Raw genomic sequence first — 15,929 nt, 5'->3', positions numbered from 1 at the left:
CCCCATGTTATAATCCAGCCTCCCTAATCTTCCTCCAGTCCCTGTACGTGGACGCCTGGGTCCCAATCCCTTGAGGGATGAACTAAGGCCCGTGAAAGGGAAGACCTGGGCACCGGGGCTTTCAACGCGTGCCGAGCCCTGTCTCAGCGAGAATCAGACGTCCTCATCCGCCCCCCTTCTCTTCCCCTCCCACCCCCCTTGGAAGACAATTCTCGGGCTTTTAGTTCAGGTTTTTTTCTGGATTTTTTTTGTGTGTTCTTGGGGTTTTGTGGGTTTTTTTTCTGTTTTTTATATTTTCTTCTTTTGTTATTGTTCCTCTTTTTGCTTTTTCTCTCCTCTCCACCCCGCGCTGTCCCCGCATTCGGTCCCTCCCCACTCCCCACCCCGACCTCTCCTCCCCCCCCCCACCCCCTACACCCTCCCCAACCCCGCGGCACCCATCCAGAATGAACAAGCCCTTGATAGACGGGCGCCGCGCACGCCCCCTGCGGACTGGGGGCATCCGACAAGGGGGAGGGGGCGGGTAGGGTTCCAGCGCGGCCTCTGCCCCTCTCCTCACCACCCCTCCCCCCTCCCACGACCCTCCCACGAGGTTCCCCGCAGATCCCTGACATGGTGAGGGGAGGGGGCTTGCAGCCCCCTCCCCTCATGGACGGAGCGCCACCCCCTCTCGGGGGTAGGGGCAGCAGAGGGGGAATGGGCTTGGGGAAGGAGGGGGAGCTCCCTTCTTTGGCAGCTGAACATGGGGAGGGGACCTGAGGGCAATGCCCTCCCCCCTTTACCCACAGCAGGGGAGGGGGTTTTTCAGGGAGAGGGGTGGCTTAACATTCCCAAGCCCCGGGAATAAGCGGAGAGAGGACGCGTGCGGGAAGGAACAGCCATGCTGGAGGGAGAGGGAGCTTCTTGGAGTGGACAGATTAGGAGAGGGGAATCTTCGTGCAAAAGGGATGGACAGATGGCCCAGGGAAGACAGAAGAGGGAGGATGTGAGGGAAGGTGAGGGCTGGAGGCAGGAAGAGGCTCGAGTGTGGAAGCATGGTGAGCAGGAAGCCGGTGTGCATAGCGTCTTCTCTCACCAGGAAGTGAAAGAGCTTAAGGAGGTAAGAGAATCTGAATGAGAATGGCCGCAAGAGCTGCTAGTCAACAGGAATAAAAAATAACGGTGTCAGGAAAAGAAATGACAGTTACAGCCCAAGAGTGCATGGAATGAGATGAGTGTGCAAAAGGAAAGAAGTGGTAGAGCTCTCATCCAGGTAGAAAAGACAAGATGCGGTGTGCAGCCACGTCATGGTGTGCAAGAACATTATTAAGGGGGAGAAAGAAGGCTTCCAGAGAGCATTGAAAATGCTGGGGGGGGGGGGGGCACGTGCAAAAGCAAGTGTGCAAGAGGGTTCACAAAAGAATCAAAAATGCAAAGGGGCAAAGATTTCAAACATAAAGGGGCAAGGGAGTGGGAGCCTGGCAAAGAAGAAGAGAATGAGCATTTGTGAGAGAAACACAGTTCCTGGGAGGCAAGTGTGCAAAAGGTGTGACCAAAAGTGACGGTGCAAAAGGGGCAAGAGGGAAGGCAGGGGGTGGGGGGCTAGGAGTGTCACAGTGAGAGGGGAGAGGTGGGAAGTGGAAGAATCTGGGGTTTTTAAGAATAAGAAGGGAAAGTGCTTCAACATAAGAAAATGGAGGTAAGAGTGTGTCAGGAGGGGTGCATAAGATAGCAAGTGTGCAAGGGCTGAGCAAAGAGCAGGGCACTCCAGAGAATGAATGATGTGCATGGAGTCTGTGAGGGGGAGGGAAAATGTGTCCCAAGTGTGTCTGCAACAAGGGTCCAGAGCGAGCGGGGAGGAGGAGATGTGAAATGGAGTGTGTAAAGGAGGGCCCTGGTAGGGGAAAAGTGTGTAAGCAGCGAGAATCGGAGCAGGAGGCATGGAGCGTGAGAAAGGAAATGCAGCGTGTGCGAGGAGAGCAGAGTGTATTCGAGCGGGCCTCGCCAGCCAGAAGCAAAGGCAGAATGTGCAAGACAGCGAGAGGGCAAATTTGTGCAAAATTGCAGCCCGGGGAGGGGAGGGGAGAGAGGTGAGCAGGCGTGCAACGAAGCGTGCAAGAGGCTGAGGGGGGCAGCTGTGTGTGCTGGGGAGAGGGGAAGGGGGAAGAGCTGAGGGGCCTGGAGAGAGTGGGAAGGGTTGTTAGAGGGGCGGCAGGTGGTGGAATCTGAGGGCACCCCCTTCCCCTGCGGCCTGGGGGACGGTCCCCATCCAATCAGGCTCAGGGCTGACCCTCTATGGCTCTGTCTATCCCCTCCCCCCAGAATAGGCCCTTCCCTCCTTCTCAGTTCCCCTCTGTAATTTCTCCTATCCCCCCTCCGCTCCCCACTTCACACACACACACTTGTGTCAGCTGCCCCTCTTCAGTGAGGTGCAAATGTCCGGCCTGGATTGGGCCACCTGGTGACCTCTGGCCTTGGGAGACGAGGGCAGGGTGCAGTTTGAACAGAGTCCCTGGCCCGGGGAGAGAATGACAGTCAGGGGTCAGAGGTCAAGAGGCCAGCAGGCTCAAGAGTTCTGTGGACGGGGCTGGTCCGTCCAGGCCAGCCATCACCTCTCCAGGAAGAATTTGAGAGCCCGGTCGATGTTCATGCGGTGGCCCACCCTGGTCACACCTAGATCTACGTAGTCCTCCTTGGTCAAGGCGGGTAGGTGGGAGCCATCGATCTCGTGGTCCAGGAACTGGGCTCGGTGCTCCGCCAAACCCAGCCACTCCAGCCAATCAGCCACGTCGAACTTGGTCCAGAACCCCAGAGGTTTAGCGCCAAACGGCTTGTCCGGGGGCAGCGAGAGCAGGCGGGTTGGTGAGAGGGAGCGCGAGGCCCCTGACAAGGCTCCCCCGAGCCCCCCGGATATCCCCGGGTGTGGCGGCACAAAGACTGGGGCGAAGGGGTCAGCCGAGCCTCCTGCCCCTCCAGTTGGGGAGCCACGGATGTCAAAGAGGCCTGGGTAGAGCGGTCCAGAAGGCAGGATGGGCAGGGACGAGGGCCTGGGCGCAGGGCTGACCTTGTGCTCCGAGGCAGGCAGCAGCGAGGGGCTGGGGGCCCGGCGGAGCAGAGGGGGCCGCATCTCGAACTCCACGCCCTGGAGGTGGCGGGTGGACGTGGAGGAGGAGGAGGCCGAGGGTGAGGTGGCCCCTGGGGCCGCAGCGGCTGTAGGGGAGACCCCTGTTCCGGTGGGGAGCGGCGGCAGAGGTGGTTTGGGCCAGTTCTGAAACAGGCTGCTGACAGGCTTGGAGAGGAGTGAGGACTGGGAGTCGTCGGAGAGTCTGGAATGTGACAAGGGGGCAGTGGGGGAGGACAGGGATTCAGGGGCAAGGGCAGGGGTGAGAAAGAGGCAGAGGTCAAGATATAGGGAGAGAGGAGGAGAGACATAAGGGTAGGGGGAGAGATGGGGGAGAGAGACGGGAGGAAATGGAGGGAGCAAAGGGTAAGACGGCCGTCGAGGAAAGAAATGAAGGGAGAGAAAGATGAGAGGACAGGGAGAGGGCGACAGTTAAGAGAGATGAAATAAAAAGAGACATTAAGTGATAATAATAATAATTGTCACCGCTTACTGATGCTCACGTGTGCCAGGCATTGTTCTAAGTGCTTTACAGGATTGCATCTCAGTTTAATCCCCACGACAGCCCTGATGCAGGTTACTATTATTATCAGCACAGAGAGGTTAAATAACTTGCCTAAGGACACACAGGAAGTGGCAGAGCCCGGTTATATGGCACCAAAATCTGAGCTCTTCACCACTATTCTATACTGCCTTTCAGGTTATGGCCAGTCATAGCAGAGTGAAAGATAGAGAGACAATGAGAGAGAGACAAAAAGAGGATGAGCATCCAGGGGAGAGAGATGGAAGGGACAGGGGACACAGAGAGAGAGAGATGAAGAGAGGGAGATGAAAGAGAGAAGAAACAAGGGGAGAAAAAGGTTCCCCTCATCCCTTTAGTTCCCTCCCCTCCAGCACTGTCCCACCTCAGGGCCTTTGAACTGGCCACTCCCCCTGCCTGGCTCACTCTTGCCCTGGGCAGCTGCTCCCTCTCCACTTTCATTACTCTGCCCATCTTGCCTGTTACGTGAGAGACCTTCTCCAACCATCCCATTGTGGTAGCTTTTATTTTTTAGGATGGTTGCAATTATTTTGTTTACTGCCCTGCCCCCAATCCTATGTCCCTAGACTATGAGCCCTGTGGAGTTGCACAGTCTTTGCCGGTCCAGCAGGGGATCCCATCATCCAGAAGGGCACTCTGCACACACAGGTCATGAATCAATAATTAATGCAATTGTTGACTGAATTAAGCATCCTTCCTATTGCTGCTACAAGCAGTGGAAAAAAAAAAAGAAAAAAAGAATCCTCTCCTCTAACCAGAATACTTAAGAATAGTCAAGGAATTGCATTCAGATCTTAAAGGCCTAATAAACCCACACTTGTTTGTTTGTTTGTTTTTACAGCCTAGGAGCATTGATTCAAGTTGCTCTGATAATATACACTTCCTTTTTCTTTTCTTTTCTTTCTCTTTTTTTTTTTTTTTTTTTGAGATAGGGTCTCACTTTGTTCCCCAGGCTGCAGTGCCTTGGTGTGAATATCAGCTCACTGCAGCCTCAACCTTCCAGGCTCAAGTGATCTACCCACCTCAGCCTCCTGAGTAGCTGGGACTACAGATGCACGCCACAGTGCCCAGCCTCCTTTTTCTTTTCTTTCTTTCTTTTTTTTTTTTCCAACCTGGGAGCATAGATTTAAGTTGCCCCAAATATACACTCCCTGAACCCACATTTGAAGGTCAGACACATTTGGATAGCAGACCTTCAAACAGAATTCAAGTGAACTCTGTAGATGGACAAGGATATTTAAAAACTGCTCCCAACCCTCTGTGTATCTGAACCAGAAATGTAACTCTACTTTCTCTAGGACTAGAAGGTCTCGAATGGGCTCGAATTCTGTGGCGATGCAGCTAACTGGCTGCTCTGGGAAGCATCTGCATCATCCCGTATTTCCCCATGTAGAAGTTGCTGGGCTCTTGTTCGAGGCCCCCTCTTCCCCCATCCCATGTTACAACAATGGCCCACATTAAATCCTCTCAAAAACTCTTTGGGCTGGCACTAGGCCATTCCCCTTCTACAGAGAGGTGGATTCATTTGCTTAAGATCACCCAGGTAGAAAGTGCAGGGCTGGGATTGGAAGCCGAGAAGGCAGGCTCTAGAACCACACCTATAACTGCATCCTGCCTTGAACCACACTGGCTTCAACGGACTCACAGATTTCAGGGACTGTCAAAAAGAAGTGACAGCCCACCAAGGAAACAAACATAAGCAGGTCTCACTCCAGTCTCCTTTGTTAATAACTTTTTTTTTTTTTTTTTGAGACGGAGTCTCACTCTGTCGCCCAGGCTGGAACACAGTGGTGCAATCTGAGCTCACTGCAACCTCCGCCTCCCGGGTTCAAGTTATTCTCCTGCCTCAGCCTACCGAGGAGCTAGGACTACAGGTGCCCACCACCACATCTGGCTAATTTTTTGTATTTTTTTAATAGAGATGAGGTTTCACCATGTTAGCCAGGATGGTCTCGATCTTCTGACCTCATGATCTGCTTGCCTCAGCCTCCCAAAGTGCTGGGATTACAGGCATAAACCACGATGCCCAGCCTGTTAATAACTTTTTGTTCATCATGGGATGTAGGTTGTCATGGTGATGGGAGGAGACAACAGAAGCTACTGAAATACATGGAAATTTAAAGGCTGGACTCAGTGGCTTACACCTGTAATCACACTTTGGGAGGTCAAGGCAGGAGGATCACTTGAGCCCAGGAGTTTGAAACTAGCCTGGGCAACATAGCTTGTCTCTACAAAAAGTTAAAGAAAAACGCCAGGGCCAGGCATGCTGGCTCATGCCTGTAATCTCAGCACTTTGGGAGACCCAGGTGGGATGAATCACCTTAGGTCAGGAGTTCAAGACCAGCCTGGCCGACATGGCAAAACCCCTCATCTCTACTAAAAATACAAAAATTTGCCGGGTGTGTTGGCGGGCACCTATAATCCCAGCTACTCAGGAGGCTGAGGCTCGAGAATCATTTGAACCTGGGAGGCGGAAGTTGCAGTGAGCCGAGATTGCACCACTGCACTCCAGCCTGGGCAATAGAGCGAGACTCCATCTCAAAAACAAAAACGAAGAAGAAAAGAAAAATTGGCCAGGCATAGTGGCATGCACCTATAGTCCCAGAGGATTGCTTGAGCCCAGGAGTTTGAGGCTGCAAGTGAGCTATGATTATACCACTGCACTCCAGCCGGGTGACAGAGTGAAACCCTGTTTCTTAAAAAAAAAAAAAAAAAAAAAAAAAAGCCAGGCACGTTGGCTCATGCCTGTAATCCCAGCACTTTGGGAGGCCGAGGCGGATGGATCACCTGAGGTTGGGAGTTCGAGACCAGCCTGACCAACATGGAGAAACCCCGTCTCTACTAAAAATACAAAATTAGCTGGGTGTGGTGGCATGGGAGGCTGAGGCAGGAGAATCGCTTGAACCCAGGAGGTAGAGGTTGTGGTGAGCCGAGATCACGCCATTGCACTCCAGCCTGGGCAACAAGAGTGAAACTCCGTCTCAAAAAAAGAAAAAAAAAAAAGAAAAAGAAAGTATCTGTGAAAGCATGCTTCGGTGAGAGCAAACTCCTGCCAACCTGGTTTCTGTTTCCTTTCCGCCACCCTGAGACTCTAAAGGGACACAGCCACGCCATCAACACCTCTGGCCTCCCTTGTTGGCCACCAGCCCCCACTTACCTCTGCCGCTGCAGGGAGGAGGTCCTCTCCGGGATGTAGCTGGCTCCCCCGTGGTGGCTGTCTCCGCTTCCCCCACTGCCTCCTCTGGCCCAGGGCAGAGCGCCGCCAGCTGCCGAGGAGCCCCCAAACTGCTGAAGCTTGGAGCTGAGTTCACTGATGATGCTGGCTTTTACTGTGGCCAAGGCTGAGGCCTGAGGCTGGGCCAGGGGCCCGGGCAGAGGTGGTGGCGGTGGGCCCGGGCCCTCCTCCCAAGGCAGCAGCTTCCGAGGCAGAGAGGAGGCCGTCGGCAAGGGCACTGGTGGGACTTCTGGCTCTACAGCCACCGGACCCCCACCCACGCCTGCCGTGGGGGGTCCTGAACAAGCACGCAGGGCCAGCAGCCCATCGGTTCCAGCCCCTGTCACCGAGACGGTGGGGCTGGTGGGGGTGACAGGGTCTCGGAGTCCCCCACTGGGGCCAGGCCGCAGGCCTCCGCTGGCTCCTAGCGCCCGGCCCCGGAGCTTAGAGGGAGTCATGAGCTGAGGAGGGTATGGCGGGCCGGGAGTACCGCTGCCCCCAAAGGCCTGGCCGTCCAGGTAGGCCACGTAGGTGTCCAGAAGCTCCGGCCCGCCGGCCACACCGGCCCCAGCCCCGCCCCCACCCCCTGCGCTGCCACCACCTTCGGCAGATAGGCTGCTCAGCGTGGAGGCGCTGCTAATGGTCTCCAGTGGGTGGTCACTGCTGCTCCGACTGTCCACCTCCTCGATGCCAGAATCCGTGCCAGGCGGAGGGTCCGGGCCAGGCTGTGGGGCAGCGGGAGCCGGTGCTGCTGGGGCAGGCGGGCCTGGTGGAGGGGGGTCCCCAGGAGCGGCGGAGGCCCCCTGGGTCAGGGTGGCCACCTCGCTGTCATAGGATGTCAGGCTGGATGCGGTGGAGTCCAGGGTGGGAGGGGCTGCGGCCACAGCCGGGGGTGGCACAGGGGGTAACGGGGTGGCCGGGGCAGGTGGGTCGGGCAGCGGGTGGGGAGGCCCAGGCGTGAGGGGCGACTCCGGCTTTTCGAAGCTGTTGGAGAATTCCAGAGGCGGAGGCAGCGGTTCCACGAAAAGGAATTCGCCATCTTCCACATCCACTGAGGGGGCGGGAGGCGGCAGGACCAGCAGGGGCAGCCCGTTCTCTTCGCTGGCCCTCGGGGAGGTCGGGGAGGGGGGCACGGACCGGCGTGGGCTGGGCGGCGGGACCCCCGGCCCGTCCTCCGAGGGGGGCCCCCTTCCGCTGGTCGCAGGGGCCCGGGGCTGGCAGTTCTCAAGGAACCGCACGTGCAGCGGCAGCCGCTCGGGTTCTTCGGGGGCTGCGGACCTCCAGGGCTTGCTCACTCCGGGGTGCGGGGCCGGGGGCTCGGTCCCCAGCTGCAGCAGGAGGGGCCCCACCCCGGGAGCGGTGGGCGGCAGGCGGTGTAGCAGGGAACGCCGGGCGGCGGGCGGGCTGGCAGGAAGGGACTTCTCCTGGCTGCCCAGCCCCGCCCTGTACCCCAGCTCCCGGCGCGCAGGGTCTGGCGGGGAGGCCCCCCAGAGACGCAGCACTGGCTCGTGGTGGGCGTGGGGCGAGTGGTGGTGCGGGGTGGGTGGCGGGGCCTCGTAGCGGGGCGATGGGGGCCTGGGAGGGGGCTGGGGGGCCCCGCCGCCCTCCGAGGACTCCTTCAGCGCTCGCTCGCGGGCGGCCAGGGCCAGCCCCAGCGGGGAGGCGGGATCCAGGGCCTTGCCGGTCAGCGGGTGCACCAGGGGTCGCGGGGGCAGGAAGCTGGTGAAGGCGCTGCTGCCCCCGCCACCCCCGTAGGCTCGGCTTCCCGCCCCGTAGCCGCCGTAGCCCGCGCCGCTGCCCGCAGACTCCAGTCGGAGGTAGGGCTCGGCGGAGAACATGCCCTCGTCGATGGATTTGGAGTGGCGCAGCCGCGGGCCCGGGGCCGCCCCTGTGCCCAGCCCGCCGTCCCCGCCGTCCTCGTCCCCCGCGTCGGTGGAGAGGAACAGCGTGGAGCGCCGGCGCGCCTCATTCTGCCAGCCCCCCTCCCTCCGGGCCGCCCCCACCAGGGCGGCCCCGAACTGGCTCGTGAAGTCCAGCGTGGCCGGGCCGCTGGGCGAGGCGGGGGTGGGCACGGGCGAGGGGGACGGGGGCACGGGTGACATGGCCGGGGCGGGGCTGGGCGAGGAGCCGCCGCCGCCGCCTCCCGCGGGCTCGGGCTGGGTGGGGGGCTCCGCCTCCGTGCTGCTGCCCTGGCTGCTGCGGCCGCTGCTACTGGTGGACGGGGCCTTGATGATGATGGTGGGGATGGGGATGGAGTTCTTCTCCGAGGGCGCGGCCACTGCGGGCGGCGGCTGCGGGGAGGCCGGGGACGTGGGCGACGGCGCGGGCGGGAGGCCGCCGCCCTTCTGGGGCTCGCCTTCCACCTTGGTCTGCTTGACCAGCGGGCCCTTGCGGCCGCGGCCCGAGCGGGCGGGCACGTACATGGCTGCGCTGGCCGCCCGAGGGGGCAGCTGGAAATAGCGCAGAGCCGGGCCCTGGGAGGAGCCGCCGCCCCCGCCCGCGCTGCCGTGGTGCGATGGGGACGGGGCCCCCGGGGTCGGGCTGGGCCCGCCGCCCCTCCAGCCTCGCAGGCTGGGCTGGGGCCCCAGAGCCAGGCGGGGTGGAGGGTCGTCGGGAGAGCCGCCCGTCTCCATCTCCGGAGGATGAGGGGGGTGGGCGTGGTGGTGGTGGGGCTGAGGGGGCGGGGCATGGTGGTGGTGGTGGTGGGGCGGGTGGTGGTGGGCAGGGGGCAGGGGCCCACTGTGGTACAGGCTCTTCTCGCGGCTCCCCACGCGAGTGTCGGGAGGGGAGGGCCCGTCAAAGGATGCAGGGGAGGAGGCGGGGAGGGGGCCACCAGAGCCGGGGTTGAAGGGCCCTCCCCGAGGGGAGGGGGTGAGGCGCCCTGAGGAGGAGGGGGCTGGAGGTGTGCTGTAGGGAGGCTCCGGTGGGGACGTGGTGGGTGGTGGGGGAATGTCTTCCGAACCAGGCACAGACAGGCTGCGGCTGAATTTCATGGCTGGGGGTGCTAGGTAAGGTCTGTCATCTTCTGCCGCCCCTGAGGAGATACAGAGGATAAAGGAGGGGGACCCTGGCAGGGAGGGTCTCCCTGATCCACTATCCCATAGAACCGCAACAATACTAATAACAAGAGTGGCACCCCGTATATGCCAGGAACTTCACGTGGACTCGCCCAGCTCTTCCCTATTTGGGGTAAACCCAAATCTGCTTCATACAGAGGTACAGGTTGTGCACTGCACAACTGCAAACCGCAAGGTGAGGAAACTGAAATTCAGCGGAACTTCCTCCCCATGCCAGGAGGGGGCGCCATTTTCTAATTCCGTTCAAAGGCTCAGTGAACGGTTTGGGGCCAGCAAAAGTGGCTGGAGCTGAGAAGGGATAGTCCCTCGTGTTTATGCATAGATGCATGTTACTTTTCACGTACATGCAGGAAAGAAATGCAACCAGCACATCAAAGCTGTGATTCTACAGAGAGAACCACTTATGATGAGGCTAAAGTATAAAAGGGATTGGATCTATAGAAAAAAAAAAGTCAGGTAAACGGTGAGAGCCAGGTGGACCCCACACTCAGTGGGAGTGCAAGACTCACACTGGTGGACTCTGAACGCCAGGAGTTGGGGAAAGCTGAATCCAATCAGGGAAAAACACCTCCAGGAGGCGTGCAGGAGTTGTCTTTGCTTACTTCACTGCCAAGGCTCAGTCTTTGACCCTCTTCTCACCTCTGACTACTCCCTCTCAACCAGTGACCAGCTTCATTCACTGCCTTTCTGCTGTCGACGCCCACGTTTATGCCTGGGGCCCCATCCTCTGCCCTGAGCTCTGGGCTCCTATATTCAAATACCCACACCCAGCTGGCTGTCTCACGGGCATCTCAGACTCCAAACGCTCCAACCCAAGCTCCTGATCTCTTCCCCAACAGACTCCTCCTAGCCCATGGTCACCCCCCACCACCGCAGCAAACAGCAGCTCTGTCCTTTCAGGCGCTAAGACCGAAAACCTTGCAGCAACCCTTAGTAGCTTTCTTCCTCACGTCACCCACATCCAATCCACCAGCAAATCCTGTTGTTTCAAAACATATCCGGAATCCAATCCCTTCTCACCCCTCCAGAGTCACCACCCTGGGCCAGCCACTATCATTTCCTATCTGGATAGCAATAGCTGTCACCTCCTCTTTGGTCCCCCGGCTTCCCAGCTTATCCCCTTCAATCTAGTCCCTTCACAGCAGCCAGAGGGTTTCTGTTAAAAGCAAAGTCAGCTCATGTCCTTCCTCTGCTCAGAGCCCTGCCATGCACTCACCTCACTCAGGGCAAAGGTTCAAGTCCTCACCATGACTCCCCAGACCCTGCAGGATCGGGACCTTGTCCCCTCACTGCCCTCATGTCCAGTGCTCACTCGGCTTCCTCCCTGTTCTATAAATGCACCAGACTCAGCCCGACCTCAGGACCTTTGCAGAGGTGGTTCGCTCTGCCTGGAAGGCCTTAACCCCAGAGAGCCTCACAATTCCCCACTTCATCTCTAGGTGTTTTTGTTGTTGTTGCTGCTGTTTTTTTTTTTTTTTTTTTTTTTTTTTTGAGATGGAGTCTTGCTCTGTCGCCCAAGCTGGAGTGCAATGGTGCGATTTTGGCTCACTGCAACCTCTGCCTCTTGGGTTCAAGCTATTCTCCTGCCTCAGCCTCCTGCGTAGCTGGGATTACAGGCACATGCCACCACATTTGGCTAATTTTTGTATTTTTAGTAGAAATGGGGTTTCATCATGTTGGTCAGGCTGGTCTTGAACTCCTGACCTTGTGATCCACCTGCCTTGGCCTCCCAAAGTGCTGGGATTACATGTGTGAGCCACTGTGCCTGGCCCATGTCTAGGTTTTAGCTCAAACCTGCGCCCCGCCCCCCACCCAGCACTCCCTATCTCTCTTACCTTACTTACTCTACTATTTTTTTCACACTTTTTTTTTTTTTTTTTGAGATGGAGTCTTGCTCTGTCGCCCAGGCTGGAGTGCAGTGGCACGTTCTCGGCTCACTGCAAGCTCCGCCTCTCAGCTTCACACCATTCTCCTGCCTCAGCCTCCTGAGTAGCTGGGACTACAAGTACCCGCCACCACACCCGACTAATTTTTTGTATTTTTAGTACAGATGGGATTTCACCGTGTTAACCAGGATGGTCTCGATCTCCTGACCTCGTGATCTGCCTGCCTTGGCCTCCCAAAGTGCTGGGATTACAGGTGTGAGCCACCGCGCCCGGCCCACTCTTTTTTTTGTTTTCCATAGCATGTACAACTGCTAACATACTAGATAATTTTCTTGCTTATCATCCTTATAATCCATTATCTGTCTTCCCCTGCTATAAAGCAAGCCCCATGAGGGCAGGAACCTTTAGTCTGTTTCATTCGCTGACATATCCCCATTCTAGAACAATTCCCAGCATGTGGGGAGAGCTTGGTAAACACTTGTAAAATGAATGAATGGATCGAATTGGGTATAAGAGGAAGAACCAGAAAGCTGTAGCGGGGGCTTTAGCTCACTGCATCCCCATTCTCTAGATGTAGAGCCAGAGGCCCAGAGAAGTCAAGCCACCTGCCCCAGTTCACACAGCTGGGAAGGAGGGGAGCCAGGATTCATGGCCAAGTTCACCCATCTCCAAAGCCTGAACTCTTAACCCAATTTGATGAAACTATGGTCTCTCTGGAAGCAGAGAACATTTCCAAGTCCGCTTGCTTTTCCTAAACTGTCACGTTCCTGGCCTCCCCCAGCCCCCGCATCTCTTCTGGGTGGCATACCGATAGATTTTTGCCGGAGCATCAGCCCAGGTCCTGGAGGCAGGAAAGAAGGACGCTCGTAACTTGGCTGGGCACGGTGGTGGGGATCGAAGCTCGACTTTGGAGCGGCAGTCAGAGGGGGAGAGAGAGAAAAGATAGAGAGAGATCAGTCAGCACAGAAAGGCTTGTGGCTTCACTATACGGCTGCCCCCTATTCCTTCCCTAAGCCCCTGCCGTAAGGGAGAGCAGTGTGAAGATGGTGGAAGAAGGCCGGGCGATGTGGCTCACGCCTGAAATCCCAGCACTTTGGGAGGCCGAGGCAGGCGGATCACCTGAGGTCAGGAGTTCAAGACCAGCCTGGCCAACATGGCAAAACCTCGTCTCTCTACTAAAAATACAAAAATTAGCCAGGCATGGTGGCGGGCACCTGTAATCCCAGCTACTTGGGAGGCTGAGGCTTGAGAATCTCTTGAACCCGTGAGGTGGAGGCTACAGTGAGCCAAGATCACACCACTGCACTCCAGCCTGGGCGACAGAGCGAGACTCTGTCTCAAAAAAAAAAAAAAAGAAGCCGAAAGGGAATTCTGGGGGGAATGAAAAGCCTTGAGTCTGGGCAGGAGGGAGAAAGAAAGGAGAAGAAAGCAGATTTTCCATGGACTTGCTCTGCTTCCTTCCTCCAGCCACTGCCCATGTCTAGGTCCCCACCAGTGTTCTCCGGGACGGAGCAGCCTCTTCTCTCATCTCCCTGCTGCCATCCTTGATCCCCCACCCTGTTCCGGTCTGTTTTCCACACAAGAGTCAGAGGCATCTTTCAAAAAGCATGCTATTTTCCCTGCTCGAAATCCCATGTCAGTTAGGAGGAGATCAGAGGGGACCGAACTCCCAACTCTGGTCTATGAGACCCTCTGTGGCAGGCCCTGCTGGTGCCCCTGCAGCTGCCCTCCCCTTGGATGCAGCATCCCATCCCTCCCCCACTGCTGGGAGTGTCACCTGCCTGCGGCCCTTAAGAATTACCCTCATTCAGAGTCCTGGACTCGCCCAGTCCATTATGTGTCCCTGCTTCCCGGAGCAGCCCACAGCCCACCATGGACTGATACGGAGGTCCGAGGCAGCACTAAAGCCGGGGTGCCCAGCCTGACCCCACGGGTACCCACTCCAGCGAGAACCACGTCTGCTTGACCTTCCACAGCCCCAGCCCCCTGCCCCCATTTCGCACTTGCTCCCTTGGTCCGCCTCCACTCCCACCTCTTCCTTCTCCTCTGTCAGCCCCAGGTCTACCCTCATTTGAGAGCACCTGCAAGGCCTGGCTCTCTCGGCAACAGCTTTCCCTCTTATTGCCACAGTTCCTTTTCAGCGCCAGGTTCTCCGCGGCGAGACCTTCCCCGGCCCCCTGCCCAGACTGCACTTCCCTCTGTCCCATTTTCTTCACAGCATCTCTCTTCCCCAGAAACCATCTTGTTTACTTGCTGTCTGTTTCCTCCACTAGCCTAGAAACTCCCTGAGGGCAGGGCCGATGTATCCCAGGCATCGCACCTACAGTGTCTAGGGCCCATGATGCTTTTAGGGGAAATGTTTTAATTTCTTTTCAAAATAGAAGTGAAAGAAAAAAAGAAAATAGAAAATTGTACCCTGGATAATATCGGTCTTTGCAGCAACAAAATCATAAAATTTAAACTTTTTCTTTCTTTTTTTTTTTTTGAGATGGGAGTCTCACTCTGTCACCCAGGCTGAAGTGCAATGGCACTATCTTGGCTAACTGCAACCTCTACCTCCTGGGTTCAAGCGATTCTCCTGCCTCAGCCTCCTGAGTAGCTGAGACTATAAGTGCCCACCACCACACCCAGCTAATTTTTGTATTTTTAGTAGAGACAGGGGTTCACCATGTTGCCCAGGCTGGTCTTGAACTCCTGACCTCAGGTGATCCACCCACCTCGGCCTCCCAAAGTGCTGGGATTACAGGTGTGAGCCACCATGCCTGGCCCCCATATTTCTTTAACAAGAGAGAGATAAAAGCATTTTTCTTGGTCAAGCCACCATTATTTGCTTTTTCCCCCTCAGGTACAGCAGAACCCAATTCTGCTAGTCTCCTCTTTCAAATGTAAATTCTCTAAAGGAAGTTACTTTGTTTGACTGATTCACTCTTATACCTTGAGAGCCCAGCAGCAGGTCCAGGGTATAGTAGGTGCTCAATAAATAGTTGTAGAAGGAAGAACTCATTGGAAGCAACAGAAGACACCCTGACAAGATGTGGCGAGCAACTCCAGGGCAGAACCCCAGCCTGTTCCTCTGAACATCCCCATCAAACAGCACAGGGCCAGCTCCAAGCAGGCGTCAGGAGGTGTAAGGCATCCCTGCTTTGACGGATTTCCTGCCATGCTGCTCTTCTCTAAGCGCTTCTCAGCCTGCTCAATCCTTCTCCACTTTGCTGAATGTTTTTCTGAACCCCTCCCCCATCTCCTTCAGCCACAGCCCAATACTCTGCTTGGCTTTCTGTCCCGTCCTGCAGCTGTGTGGTATCAGAGGGCAGAACCTTGCAAAAGATGAAGGCAGTAGAGAAGTGGCAAGCGGAAGGAGACACTCTTGTGTGAGCCATTTTGCCTGCTGGTTTTTGTATGTGTCCTCACTGGATCCTCACACCTGTGAGTTAGGGTGGATTATACCCGTTTGGATGATAATGAAAGAGGCTGTGGATCAGAGAGAAAAGGGCCTTATCCTAGACCAGCCAGCGAGTAAGGAGGAGATTAAAGATGCATCGGAGAAAAGAGATCAGAGTGGCTCAAAAACCCTAAGATAAAATGGGAGGGGTGTGAAGAGTCAGGAGAAGGGGATGTGACCAGTCAGGAAGCACACGGGGACTGCTGAGGAGCAGAGCTGGAGAGGACAACAAGAACAGAGTCCAGGCAGGAGAGGACAGCTGGGAGGAGGGGAGGAAAGCAAGGGAAACCCCGGCAGGGGGTGGGGGGGCGGGGGGGGGGGGCCAGAGGGAGAGGCGAGGGTCAGGTGACAGGTGAGAGTGAAGGTGATGAGGCAGGGGTCAGAGTGACAGTGGAGGGGTTGATGTGACAGTGGAAGGGTCAGAGTGACAGGGAAGGGACCAGGGTGATGGGGGAGAGGTCAGGATGACAGGGAAGGGTCAGGGGGACAGTGAAGAGATCAATGTGACAGAGAAGGGGTCAGGTGACAGAGGAGGATCAAAGTGATGGGGAAGGGTGAGGGTGACAGGGTGGGGGTCAGGGTGAGAGAAGAGGTAAAAGAGAGACAGTGGAGGAGTCAAAGGATCAACGGAGGGGTCAGGGTGATGGGGAAAGGTCAGGGTGATGGGGA

General features: G+C 56.9%; 1 protein-coding gene across 1 annotated transcript in view; it reads right to left on the bottom strand.

The window, feature by feature from the left end:
- Positions 1 to 218: 218 nt before the first annotated feature.
- Positions 219 to 15,929, bottom strand: part of LOC116464057 (SH3 and multiple ankyrin repeat domains protein 1-like) — a 25,509-nt gene continuing 9,798 nt past the window's right edge. Inside the window, 3 exon segments of the mRNA XM_032147336.2 lie at positions 219 to 3,305; positions 6,799 to 9,889; positions 12,627 to 12,723. Of these exon segments, the coding sequence (XP_032003227.1) occupies positions 2,588 to 3,305; positions 6,799 to 9,889; positions 12,627 to 12,723 (3,906 nt within the window). The 3' untranslated portion in view covers positions 219 to 2,587.

This window comes from Hylobates moloch, unplaced genomic scaffold, assembly GCF_009828535.3.
Source record: "Hylobates moloch isolate HMO894 unplaced genomic scaffold, HMol_V3 SCAFFOLD_151, whole genome shotgun sequence".
NCBI lineage: Eukaryota > Metazoa > Chordata > Mammalia > Primates > Hylobatidae > Hylobates > Hylobates moloch.
The sequence above is the reverse complement of the archived record's forward strand: the minus strand, read 5'-3'. Positions and strand labels throughout refer to the sequence as shown.